The sequence below is a fragment of the Cherax quadricarinatus genome, chromosome 22 (genome assembly GCF_038502225.1).
Source record: "Cherax quadricarinatus isolate ZL_2023a chromosome 22, ASM3850222v1, whole genome shotgun sequence".
Lineage (NCBI taxonomy): Eukaryota > Metazoa > Arthropoda > Malacostraca > Decapoda > Parastacidae > Cherax > Cherax quadricarinatus.
This window is the reverse complement of record NC_091313.1, coordinates 33,450,409-33,464,629: the sequence shown is the minus strand read 5'-3', so window position 1 is coordinate 33,464,629 and position 14,221 is coordinate 33,450,409. Positions and strand designations below refer to the sequence as shown.

Below are 14,221 nucleotides of genomic sequence, written 5' to 3'. Positions count from 1 at the left end.
TTCACAAGTGCGCTGGTATTATTTATACCATTTCTACACTAATGCAGTAGTCTGCATAACAGTAAATCTTCTATTTTTTTGTGAGAAGAAAAATTCAAAATGAAAAGCAAAAGAATGTAAGAGGGGCGCGGGGACGTGACTAACGAACAGAGGAAATGTTATTTTAGTGCCAGGAATGTCTTTCTTGTTTATTCTGGACCCTATTCGGAAATTGGCATCTTTTGAAATTTGTGTGAGATTGGCAAAATTGCTAAATTCTGATCACTGTATTGGATAGTTGAAATTGGTAAATGGGTGGTTTCTTGTACTCATTTGATAGAAAAAATGGAGTTCTAGCGAAATAGTTATGATTTTTGTCGACTAGTACACTGGAATTGGCCGAAAATAGGGATCAAAGTGAGCAAAATCGCCGATGTGTAAACATGGTCGAGACCGCTAACTTCATGAGAGCATAATTCCGTAAGTTTTCCATCAAATTTCATACTTTTGGTGTCATTATGATCGGGAAAAGATTCTCTATCTTTTCATAAGAAAAATAATTTTTTTTTTTTGAAATTTGGGTGACCCTGAGAGCAAGTCTCAGAGAGGGCCTGTGGACCCTGAAAGGGTTAATGTAGGGTGAAAGGTGAAAAGTATTTATTTGTAGAAAGTGGTGTGGTAGGTAGGATAGTGTAGGGAAGCCAGCTTGGCTACCCCACCCACTATGTAAACAAACAGACGATGCGTCTGGTTGTGGTTCATAAACATTCATACAAACACCTTAAATTGTATACAAGTTGTCTCCACAGTGGTACAGCAGAATAAATAAAGACCAACACTTCCATTCTCATGTAATTTTTAAAAGGAATGATGCTCTGACAAAAAGTGTGATTTGTCAATTTTCCATCAAATTTCATACTTTTTGTTTTATTACCTTAAGTGGACAGTGAAAGGGTTAAAATTTAAAGCTATCTGAATAACAACAAAAATTCAAATCTCAACTTGAAAAAATCTCTCATAAGCCAAAAATTTATTACAAAGAATTTTTTTTTTTTCAATGTTTTGACTCTGAAATGCTCCCTGAACTTCAGACATTTTTTAATTTTTTTTTTAATTTTAATCAGGTTAAAATATTTTTAATTTTAATTTTTTTAAATGCTATACAAGATTTCCTTTTTTTATTTGTTTGCAGACAGATCTCTGACAGTATGAATTTTTCAGTTATGTATATAAATTTTGAATTTAAATTAAAAAAAAATCCCTCTTTTTATTCTTGGATCTATGAAAGATGAGGAGAATCATAGAACTGATGATGGGGAAAAGGTGAGTGGTACACTGAGGAGCCTGAGACAAAGAAAGCTATCCATGGAAGCAAAGAGGGGAATGTATGAGAGTATAGTTATACCAACACTCTTACATCTTACATGGGTGTGAAGCATGGGTGGTAAATGTTGCTGGAGGCAGTGGAGATGTTGTGTCTGAGGGCTATGTGTGGTGTGAATATAATACAAAGAATCCATAGTTTGGAAATGAGGATGAGGTGTGGGATTACCAAAACTCTTATCCAGAGGGCTGAGGAGGGGTTGTTGAGGTGGTTTGGACATGTAGAGAGGGTGGAACAAAATAAACTGACTTGGAGAGCATGTAACTCTGTAGTGGAGGGAAGGTGGGGTAGGGGTCAGTCAGGAAATGTTGGAAGGAGAAGGTAAAGGTTTTGTGTGCGAGGGGTTTGGACTTACAACAAGCATGTGTGAGCGTGTTAGATAGGATTGAGTGGAGACAAATGATTTTTAGGACTTGATGTGCTGTTAGAATGTGAGCAAGGAAACATTCATGAAGGGATTCAGGGAAACTAGCAGGCTGGACTTGAGTCCTGGAGATGGGAAGTACAGTGCCTGCATTCTGAAGGAGGGAAGTTAATGTTGCAGTTTTATAACTGTAGCGTAAGCACATTTCTGGCAAGACAGTGATGGAGAGAATGATGATGGAAGTTTTTCTTTTTCGGGCCACCCTCCCTTGGTGGGAAACGGCCGATGTGTTAATAATAAAAAAAACAAATAAGAAACTTTAAATATCTGTTATTTATAATAATGTATACAATGTAATATGAAGATAGTTTAGCACATACAATTACAAATAAGAGATGCAAATGCAATGGCTTCATACCCATTGGTGTTGGCAAGAAAGGTAAACCAGTTTTTTCTAAAAACTTCTGTACTTGATTTTCAGCACCAGCATAAGCAGCTCCCTTGCCCACCACCACCAGAGGTCGCTGTGCTTCTGCAAGCAGTGCTGTGGCCTTGCTTATAGAGTCATGAGAGGCAAGACACACAGGAGGTGATGGACACCTGAAAAATCAGAATCGTAATAACATTTTTTTTTTACCATTAGAGTAATATTTGAGGTCTCCCTCCCTTGCTTTATGCAGGTTTGTCTTATGCACATTCACCCTAACTTAAATACACAACTTCTAAATGATAGTCTCTTAAAATAACTGTTCCATTAAATGTCATTATTTTCATACTTGTATTAACCCTTAGGTTGTTCATCACATACCAGTACATGATAGTGATCACACTTTATGATATACTAGTATGCATAATTCATATTATTATTACAATGGTACCTCGATATTCAAACTTAATCCATTCCAGGAGGTTGTTTGAACAGTAAGCTGTATGAACATTGAATCAATTTTTCCTATTAGAAATAATGTAAATTAATAATAAGAATTTATTTTGACATGATACAAGTTTGTCCCACCCGAGCCCAGTCACGCAAGCCAATACTGTAAATACCGAATTACAGAAAATATCTACCTGGATGAGGACTAACAAACTTACACTAAACATTGACAAAACCTACTCATTCAGTTTGGTAACAGAGCTACAGATGTCCCTCTTAGCATAATGATAAATGGATCACCTATCACAAAGCTAACAGAGGGAAAATTCTTAGGAATCCACCTTGATAATAGACTCAAATTTCATACACATATACAACAAATTTCTAAGAAAATTTCCAAGACTGTAGGCATACTATCGAAGATACGGTACTATGCTCCACAGTCAGCCCTCCTGGCCCTATATCACTCTCTTATTTACCCCTATCTCACCTATGGAATTTGTGCATGGGGCTCAACAACAATTAACCATTTCAGACCACTAATTACCCAACAAAAGGCTGCAGTTAGAATGATAACAAATTCTCACTACAGGCAGCACACTCCACCAATATTCAATACACTAAACCTACTCACCATACAAAACATCCATACTTATTACTGCACCTATTACATACATAGAACACTTAACTCTGATATTAACCCTCCCCTCAAACATCTCCTTGCCAACCTCAACAGAACACATGACCATAACACAAGGCATAGATCACTCTTTGATGTTCCTCGTGTCCATCTCACACTATGCAAAAACTCAATGCACATAAAAGGCCCTAAAATCTGGAATTCATTACCTGTAAATATAAAAGAAACACTACCTGTTTATAAATTCAAGTCTCTTCTCAAAGATCACCTACTCACCCAAAACCAAATAAATACTGAATAACTGAACCTTATAAATTGTATATCTTAAATGTTTCTCACAATTATATCACATAAATGTTAAACCTAAAACCCAATCTAACTTTATTATTTTTTAAATACACTACCTAACAGAATACTCCATACGACTGAATGTACAACAATGCATGCAACCATATGACCTGTCTTTGTAATACTCACTTGTGCTTTATAGTAATCTGTTTACATTAATGTTTTATCACTGATTTCATCATTGCTTAGTTAATCTTAAGTTAATTTTAAGCCAGCCCGTAATGCTATGCATAGTATAAGTGGCTTTGGCATGCTGCTCTTATCTGTATTTTTTTGTACCTCTGTATGTGTGCTCAAATTGTAAATAAATAAGTAAATAAATAAATAAAGAAATGTAATAGTTGGGTGTACATGCCAAAAGCCCTTTATATGCAGAGCACTTCAGGCAAACTTAAAACTAACTTAAGATTAATAGGGCAAAATAGTACATATAGTCATTAGATGAGCTACAAAGAATACAAAAGACTTGAGTATTCTATTAGGTCATGCTATATGGCTTTAATAAGTCTTGTGATTCACAACTAAGGTGATTACAGATAATGAGAGTAAGTATACAGTGGACCCCCACCTTACAATATTAATCCGTTCCTGAGAGCTCATCATAAAGCTAATTTTCCCCATAAGAAATAATGGAAATAAAATTAATCTGTGCAAGACACCACAAAGTACGAATTTTTTTTTTTACCACATGAAATATTAATTTTAATACACACAAACTGACACTTACCTTTATTGAAGATCTGGTGATGATTGATGGGATGGGAGGAGGGGAGAGTGTGGAAGTTGTTAATGTTTAGAAGGGGAATCCCCTTCCGTTAGGACTTTAGGTAGCACATCCTTTTCCGGGGTTACTTCCCTTCTTCTTTTAATGCCACTAGGACCAGCTGACCGTGGTGCAGCAACAGCTGACTGTGGTGCAGCAACAGCTGACTTTGGTGCAGCAGCAGCTGACCGTGGTGCAGCAACAGCTGACTGTGGTGCAGCAACAGCTGACCGTGGTGCAACTGCAGCTGACCATGGTGCAGCAACAGCTGACCGTGGTGCAGCAACAGCTGACGGTGGTGTAGCAGCAGCTGACTGTGGTGCAGCAACAGCTGACGGTGGTGCAGCAACAGCTGACCATGGTACGATAGTACGTATTTCCCACCCTTTTTACATATGATCGCTTGAGAGATGGTATCTCCTGTCATCTGTTTTTCGTTCATCCACACCAATAACAGTCTCTCTACATCTTCGAGTACTTGTGATCTCTGTTTCAAAAACAAAGTTGCACCTTTTGCATGAACAGCTTCCTTGATTGCCGTTTTGTTGGCCACAATAGTAGTGATGGTTGATTGGGGTTTGGTACACAACCTGGCCAGCTCTGAGACACGCACTCCACTTTCGCACTTAGCAATTATCTCTTTCTTCATTTCCATAGTAATTTTCACCTTTTTTACCGCACGGTTGGCACTAGAAGCTTTCTTGGGGCCCATGGTGACTTATTTTGCAGGTACAATCACTAAAAACACTGTGATAATATGAAATGTACTGATTGTATGCGTGGATGTGACCGCACTGGCTGGCTTGTAAACACTGGCACCGACGGGGCAGCTGGGGTACGCTCAGGCCACGCTTGGGACGCCCGGGACAAATCGCATGAGGTGAGTTTTTTAGTGTGAGGTGAGACAAAATTTTTGCATTAAAATGTATCGTATGGTGGATTTAACCCTTAAATGGTCCAAACGTATATATACGTTTTTTCAACATCTGAAAGTATGTAAAAAAATGTAGATATTTTTCGTTTTACATTTGAAAACGTGTAAAAAAACTTTTATTTACATTTTTTTTGTTATATTTGAAAATATGTAAAAAAAGTAGATCTACTTTTGTAGCACTACGAATTTGAATGATGATCTCTTTGGACCGTTTAAGGGTTAATGTAAGGTGATGAAATCATAAGGTGGGGGTCCACTGTATATTGATTGAAAGTTTTGCCTATGTTCATGATACTGAGCAAATGTATGTATAGTTTTTACATATGTATTTATGATAGGCTGGGATAGGTTAAGGAGATAAGGTATTTTTTAACTATAGTTTTTAAAAGCTAGCTCCAGTAGTTCTGGATTAATTGGATTAACCCTTTGACTGTCGCAACCCCCAATCCTGAGGTGTCTCCTGGTGTCGCAAAATTTAAAAAAAAAAAAAATTATTTTTCTTATGAAATGATAAGAGAATCTTTTCCCGATTGTAATGACACAAAAAAAACGAAATTTGATGGAAAACTGACGGAATTATGCTCTCGCAAAGTTAGCGACCTCGGCGCTGTTTACAAATTGGAGATTTCGCCAACTTTGAGCCCTATTTTCGGCTAATTCCATTGTTCCAGTCGCCCAAACTCATAGCTATTTCTTTAGAACTCCATTTTTTTTCTATCGATTGAGTACAAGAAACTGCCCATTTACCGATTTCAACTACCTAAGCCTCCAGCCTTCTCCTCGCTGCAACATTCATCACCCACGCTTCACACCCATATAAGAGCGTTGGTAAAACTATACTCTCATACATTCCCCTCTTTGCCTCCAAGGACAAAGTTCTTTGTCTCCACAGACTCCTAAGTGCACCACTCACTCTTTTTCCCTCATCAATTCTATGATTCACCTCATCTTTCATAGACCCATCCGCTGACACGTCCACTCCCAAATATCTGAATACGTTCACCTCCTCCATACTCTCTCCCTCCAATCTGATATTCAATCTTTCATCACCTAATCTTTTTGTTATCCTCATAACCTTACTCTTTCCTGTATTCACCTTTAATTTTCTTCTTTTGCACACCCTACCAAATTCATCCACCAATCTCTGCAACTTCTCTTCAGAATCTCCCAAGAGCACAGTGTCATCAGCAAAGAGCAGCTGTGACAACTCCCACTTTGTGTGTGATTCTTTATCTTTTAACTCCACGCCTCTTGCCAAGACCCTCGCATTTACTTCTCTTACAACCCCATCTATAAATATATTAAACAACCACGGTGACATCACACATCCTTGTCTAAGGCCTACTTTTACTGGGAAAAAATTTCCCTCTTTCCTACATACTCTAACTTGAGCCTCACTATCCTCGTAAAAACTCTTCACTGCTTTCAGTAACCTACCTCCTACACCATACACTTGCAACATCTGCCACATTGCCCCCCTATCCACCCTGTCATACGCCTTTTCCAAATCCATAAATGCCACAAAGACCTCTTTAGCCTTATCTAAATACTGTTCACTTATATGTTTCACTGTAAACACCTGGTCCACACACCCCCTACCTTTCCTAAAGCCTCCTTGTTCATCTGCTATCCTATTCTCCGTCTTACTCTTAATTCTTTCAATTATAACTCTACCATACACTTTACCAGGTACACTCAACAGACTTATCCCCCTATAATTTTTGCACTCTCTTTTATCCCCTTTGCCTTTATACAAAGGAACTATGCATGCTCTCTGCCAATCCCTAGGTACCTTACCCTCTTCCATACATTTATTAAACAATTGCACCAACCACTCCAAAACTATATCCCCACCTGCTTTTAACATTTCTATCTTTATCCCATCAATCCCGGCTGCCTTACCCCCTTTCATTTTACCTACTGCCTCACGAACTTCCCCCACACTCACAACTGGCTCTTCCTCACTCCTACAAGATGTTATTCCTCCTTGCCCTATACACGAAATCACAGCTTCCCTATCTTCATCAACATTTAACAATTCCTCAAAATATTCCCTCCATCTTCCCAATACCTCTAACTCTCCATTTAATAACTCTCCTCTCCTATTTTTAACTGACAAATCCATTTGTTCTCTAGGCTTTCTTAACTTGTTAATCTCACTCCAAAACTTTTTCTTATTTTCAACAAAATTTGTTGATAACATCTCACCCACTCTCTCATTTGCTCTCTTTTTACATTGCTTCACCACTCTCTTAACCTCTCTCTTTTTCTCCATATACTCTTCCCTCCTTGCATCACTTCTACTTTGTAAAAACTTCTCATATGCTAACTTTTTCTCCCTTACTACTCTCTTTACATCATCATTCCACCAATCGCTCCTCTTCCCTCCTGCACCCACTTTCCTGTAACCACAAACTTCTGCTGAACACTCTAACACTACATTTTTAAACCTACCCCATACCTCTTCGACCCCATTGCCTATGCTCTCATTAGCCCATCTATCCTCCAATAGCTGTTTATATCTTACCCTAGCTGCCTCCTCTTTTAGTTTATAAACCTTCACCTCTCTCTTCCCTGATGCTTCTATTCTCCTTGTATCCCATCTACCTTTTACTCTCAGTGTAGCTACAACTAGAAAGTGATCTGATATATCTGTGGCCCCTCTATAAACATGTACATCCTGAAGTCTACTCAACAGTCTTTTATCTACCAATACATAATCCAACAAACTACTGTCATTTCGCCCTACATCATATCGTGTATATAATGTGGTCAGAAATTTGCAATTTGGCCAATTTCATGAAAACTAAAAAATATGACAATTTCAAAATAAGGTCCAGAATGAACAATGCAGACATTCCTGGCTCTAAAATAACATTTTCTTTGCTCATCAGTCACGTCTCCAGGCCCCTCTGATATTACTCTTGCTTTCTATTTTGAATTTTTATTCAAACAAAAAATAGAAGACTTACTATTATGCAGACTACTGCAATACTGTAATAATTGTATAAATAACATCAACCCATTCATGACTGCATATTAGAATGGCTAGTTGGACATTTATTGGACAATGGCATCATTTGTTTACTTTTGAACATTGGCAAAAATCAAACATTTCCCTTGCTTTGAGCTCCATTTCTAGGTTCTTTTTATAGTAAAATCAATCAAAATCACCTCTATTTCTATAATCTGTTTTCCATTCTATCAAATGAGACCAAGAAAACGAGAATACAACCATAAATACTATACGAAAATAGACCACAAAGTCGGCATTTTAATTAAAAAAAACGGTCGGAGTTTTTTTTTTCTCATTATGCACTGGGTGCTCCAGGATTTTTTTTATATGGTGCACACTGACCACACAGACCCATTCTCTCACATGTGGCCCTACCAGCTTTTTCCTGCTTGATTTGAAGCCGCTAGAATTTATGAGTATATATACGTCAAACACGGTACCTTGTAAGACGTATATATACGGCCGCGACAGTCAAAGGGTTAATCTGTTCCAGACCCTAAAAAATTACTAATTATAAAATATTTCAAGTGAAAATATTTCTTATTTAAGCCTGTATAATAATAATAGCATGCATAAAATCATACAAGAAAACTATAAAAAAAATAAATACATAAAATAAATGAAAATTTAACCACACGTTACTGAGGAATGCTGATGGCCTAAGAGGAAGGTGGAGAGATATTGTTTGAAAAGGTTGTCACCTGCCATAAAAACAACACCCGTCTGGTGTTTTTTCTCTTTTCTGTCTCTGTACAGTAGTACTTGAAGATGATGGCGATTCGCTAACATCTGACTTTTTCTTTGCTAAAGAAGCTGTCCAATGTTGTCTGCTTCTGATGATTTTTCAGTTTTTTCTAAAGTGGTCAGCAACAATGTCATTGATGCTCCTATTCACAATAGTAATGTTACCTGGAGTTTACCTGGAGAGAGTTCCGGGGGTCAACGCCCCCGCGGCCCGGTCTGTGACCAGGCCTCCTGGTGGATCAGAGCCTGATCAACCAGGTTGTTACTGCTGGCTGCATGCAAACCAACGTACGATGCCATTTTTTCACCAGGCTCTGTGTTTGAGCCAAATGGTAACACAGTTCCTTAATTTCTGCAGTGAAAATGTTGTCCTTACTGCATCCCACCTCTGAAGATGAAATTCCTCAAGCACTTCTTGCTGCTCCTTGTGCAGGTCTTGAAGTTCTTCTGTGGTGAGCTCATTCTTGTGATCCTCCACCAACTCCTCTACATCCTCATCGTCCATATCCAAACCCATGGACTGGCCCAGAGAAACAATATCCTTCACTAGAGGCTCTGCCTACAAGGTTTCAAAATCTCTGACTGATACAGTCTGGCCACAATTTCTTGCAGGCAGAGTTCACTGTCCTGAAAGAAACTTTTTCCCAGGCTTTGTCTATTATCCTTAAACACTGGAGGATATCAAAATGGTTTTTCCAAAATTCCCTAACAGTAAGCTTTGTTTCAGAGGTCACTTCAAAGCACCTTTCAAATAGTGCTTTTGTGTAAAGTTTCTTAAAATTGAAAATTACCTGCTGGTCCATGAGATGGATAAGAGGAGTGATGTTAGGAGGCAAGATCTTCACTTTCATGAAGCTGTATTAATCCACCAAATTTTCTTCCAAGCATGGAGGGTGAGCAGGAGCATTGTCTATTACCAAAAGTGCCCTTAACCCTTACAGTGTTGGTCCCATTAAATCATGGCTTTGAAGCCAGTGTCGGTCCTGTAGTATGATGCCATGAGCTCAGCTCACTCAGATAAGCTGTGAGCATTAAATCTGGGCCTAGATATGTGAAAATGGGTCTATGCAGTAAATGTGCATCATAATTCAAATTCAAATTCCAAGTTTATTCTCTATAAGGATTTACAATCCTGCAGCACTCCGTACATATAGAGAAAAAAAGACCATGTTTTTTGGTTTAAAACAGCGAATTTGCGGTGTATTTGCGTATGGTTTTTATGGTTGTATTCTTGGTTTTTTTTACCTGGAGTATACCTGGAGATGGTTTCGAGGGTCAACCCCTCATGGCCAGGACTATGACCAGGCCTCACGGTGGACCAGGGCCTGGTCAATCAAACACCCTGATAAGATAAGATTTCGTTCGGATTTTTAACCCCGGAGGGTTAGCCACCCAGGATAACCCAAGAAAGTCAGTGCGTCATCGAGGACTGTCTAACTTATTTCCATTGGGGTCCTTAATCTTGTCCCCCAGGATGCGACCCACACCAGTCGACTAACACCCAGGTACCTATTTGCTGCTAGGTGAACAGGACAATAGGTGTAAGGAAACGTGTCGGAATTTCCACCCGCCGGGAATCGAACCCGGGCCCTCCGTGTGTGAAGCGGGAGTTTTAGCCACCAGACCACCGGGCCTGGTCAACCCCTCACGGCCTGGTCTATGACCAGGCCTCGTGGTGGACCAGGGCCTAATCAACCACACATAAACCGACGTACGAACTACAGCCTGGCTGGTCAGGTACTGAATTTAGATGCCTGTAAAGTGCCTCTTGGTCTCATTTGAGAAAATGGAACACATATTACAGAAACAGAAATGATTTTGATTACAGCAGAGCGTCAATTAACACAGTAATTACATTCCTGAAAATGCTGTGTCAGGTAAAACCATGTTAGATAAACTTAAGAACTTATGGGAAAAATAGGGTTATGTTCCAGGGAGCCCGGAAAAAGCCAAACTACTCCACCCACCACCTTTACTACTCCACCCACATCTATCACTACTCCACCCACCACCTTCACTACTTCACCCACCACCATCACTTCTCCACCCACAACCTTCACTACTCCACCCACCATCATCACTTCTCCACCCACCACCATCACTTCTCCACCCACCACACTCACTACTCTACCCATAACTATCGCTATTCCACCCACTACTATCACTACTCCATCCGCCACCCTCACTACTCCACCCACCACCATCACTACTCCACCCACCATTATCACCACTCCATCCACCACCCTCACTACTCCACCCACCACCATCACTACTCCACCCACCATTATCACCACTCCATCCACCACCCTCACTACTCCACCCACCACCATCTCTACTCCACCCAACACCATCTCTGCTACACCCACCACCTTCGCTACTCTACTCACCACCATATCTACTTCACCCACCACTATCACTATTCCACCCACCACCATCACTACTCCACCCACCACTATCACTACTCTGCCCACCACCATCACTTCTCCAACCACCTTTCACTACTCCACCCACCACCATCACTACTCCACCCACCACCATCACTGCTTCATCCACCACCATCACTTCTCCACCCACAACCTTCATTACTCCACCCACCACCATTACTTCTCCTCCCACCACCTTCACTACTCCACCCACCACCATAACTTCTCCACCCACCACACTCACTACTCCACCCATCCACCACCCTCATTACTCCATCCACCACCATCTCTACTCCACCCGACACCATCTCTACTACACCCACCAGCCTCGCTACACTACCCAACACCATATCTACTCCACCCACCATTATCACAACTCCATCCACCACCATCACTACTCCACCCACCACTATCACTACTCCATCCACCACCATCACTACTGCACCCGCCGCTATCACTACTCCACCCACCACCATCACTACTCCACCCACCACCATCACTACTCTACCCACCACTATCAGCACTCCACCCACTGAAAGAACCTCCACGAGGCAGGTAAATATTATGGAAGCCTTCCTTAATGTTTCTGGAAAAACTCTGAGTGTTGAAATAGAGGTTACCTCTTCCCTGGATTTATACAAGAACCAAACAAGGGATGACATGCCTTACTACAATCTGGGGTTAGTGTGGGAGTATTATCCTTCCAGTTATGTCTTATGTCCAGGTAGTAGGTTGGTAGACAGCAACCACCCAGGGAAGTACTACCGCCCTGCCAGATGACTGTGAAACAGAAACCTGTAACTGTTTTGCATGATGGTAGGATTGCTGGTTTCTTTTTCTGTCTCATAAACATGCTAGATAACAGGGATATCTTGCTACTTCTACTTACACTTAGGTCACACTACACATACATGTACAAGCATATATATACACACCCCTCTGGGTTTTCTTCTATTTTCTTTCTAATTCTTGTTCTTGTTTATTTCCTCTTATCTCCATGGGGAAGTGGAACAGAATTCTTCCTCTGTAAGCCATGCGTGTCGTAAGAGGCGACTAAAATGCCGGGAGCAAGGGGCTAGTAACCCCTTCTCCTGTATATATTACTAAATTTAAAAGGAGAAACTTCAGTTTTTTCTTTTGGGCCACCCCACCTCAGTGGGATACGGCTGGTACGTTGAAAGAAAGAAGAATCTAGGTTTTTCACCTTTTTCTAAATAGCTCTTGTTCTTCTTTATTTCTTCTATTGTCCATGGGGAAGTGGAAAAGAATCTTTCCTCCGTAAGCCATGCGTGTCGTATGAGGCGACTAAAATGCCGGGAGCAATGGGCTAGTAACCCCTTCTCCTGTAGACATTTACTAAAAAAGAGAAGAAGAAAAACTTTATAAAACTGGGATGCTTGAATGTGCGTGGATGTAGTGCGGATGACAAGAAACAGATGATTGCTGATGTTAAGAATGAAAAGAAGTTGGATGTCCTGGCCCTAAGCGAAACAAAGCTGAAGGGGGTTAGGGGAGTTTCGGTGGAAGGAAATAAATGGGATTAAATCTGGAGTATCTGAGAGAGTTAGAGCAAAGGAAGGGGTAGCAGTAATGCTGAAGGATCAGTTATGGAAGGAGAAAAGAGAAAATGAATGTGTAAATTCAAGAATTATGTGGATTAAAGTAAAGGTTGGATGCGAAAAGTGGGTCATAATAAGCGTGTATGCACCTGGAGAAGAGAGGAATGTAGAGGAGAGAGAGAGATTTTGGGAGATGTTAAGTGAATGTATAGGAGCCTTTGAACCAAGTGAGAGAGTAATTGTGGTAGGGTACCTGAATGCTGAAGTAGGAGAAACTTTTAGAGAGGGTGTGGTAGGTAAGTTTGGGGTGCCAGGTGTAAATGATAATGGGAGCCCTTTGATTGAACTTTGTATAGAAAGGGGTTTAGTTATAGGTAATACATATTTTAAGAAAAAGAGGATAAATAAGTATACAAGATATGATGTAGGGCAAAATGACAGTAGTTTGTTGGATTATGTATTGGTAGATAGACTGTTGAGTAGATTTCAGGATGTACATGTTTACAGAGGGGCCACAGATATATCAGATCACTTTCTAGTTGTAGCTACACTGAGAGTAAAAGGTAGATGGGATACAAGGAGAATAGAAGCATCAGGGAAAAGAGAGGTGAAGGTTTATAAACTAAAAGAGGAGGCAGTTAGGGTAAGATATAAACAGCTATTGGAGGATAGATGGGCTAATGAGAGCATAGGCAATGGGGTCGAAGAGGTATGGGGTAGGTTTAAAAATGTAGTGTTGGAGTGTTCAGCAGAAGTTTGTGGTTACAGGAAGGTGGGTGCGGGAGGGAAGAGGAGCGATTGGTGGAATGATGATGTAAAGAGAGTAGTATGGGAGAAAAAGTTAGCATATGAGAAGCTTTTACAAAGTAGAAGTGATGCAAGGAGGGAAGAGTATATGAAGAAAAAGAGAGAGGTTAAGAGAGTGGTGAAGCAATGTAAAAAGAGAGCAAATGAGAGAGTGGGTGAGATGTTATAAGAAAAAGTTTTGGAGTGAGATTAACAAGTTAAGGAAGCCTAGATAACAAATGGATTTGTCAGTTAAAAATAGGAGAGGTGAGTTACTAAATGGAGAGCTAGAGGTATTGAGAAGATGGAGGGTATATTCTGAGGAATTGTTAAATGTTGATGAAGATAGGGAAGCTGTGATTTCATGTATATGGCAAGGAGGAAAAACATCTTGTAGGAGTGAG

The 14,221-nt window shown here is 40.1% G+C and overlaps 1 protein-coding gene across 1 annotated transcript in view; it reads right to left on the bottom strand.

Annotated features, from left to right (window-relative positions):
* Hacl (2-hydroxyacyl-CoA lyase) overlaps positions 1–14,221 on the bottom strand; it is a 144,481-nt gene that overhangs the window by 81,530 nt on the left and 48,730 nt on the right. Inside the window, exon 4 of the mRNA XM_070087657.1 lies at positions 2,146–2,327. Coding sequence (XP_069943758.1) covers positions 2,146–2,327 — 182 coding nt within the window. The remainder of the gene's footprint in view (positions 1–2,145; positions 2,328–14,221) is intronic.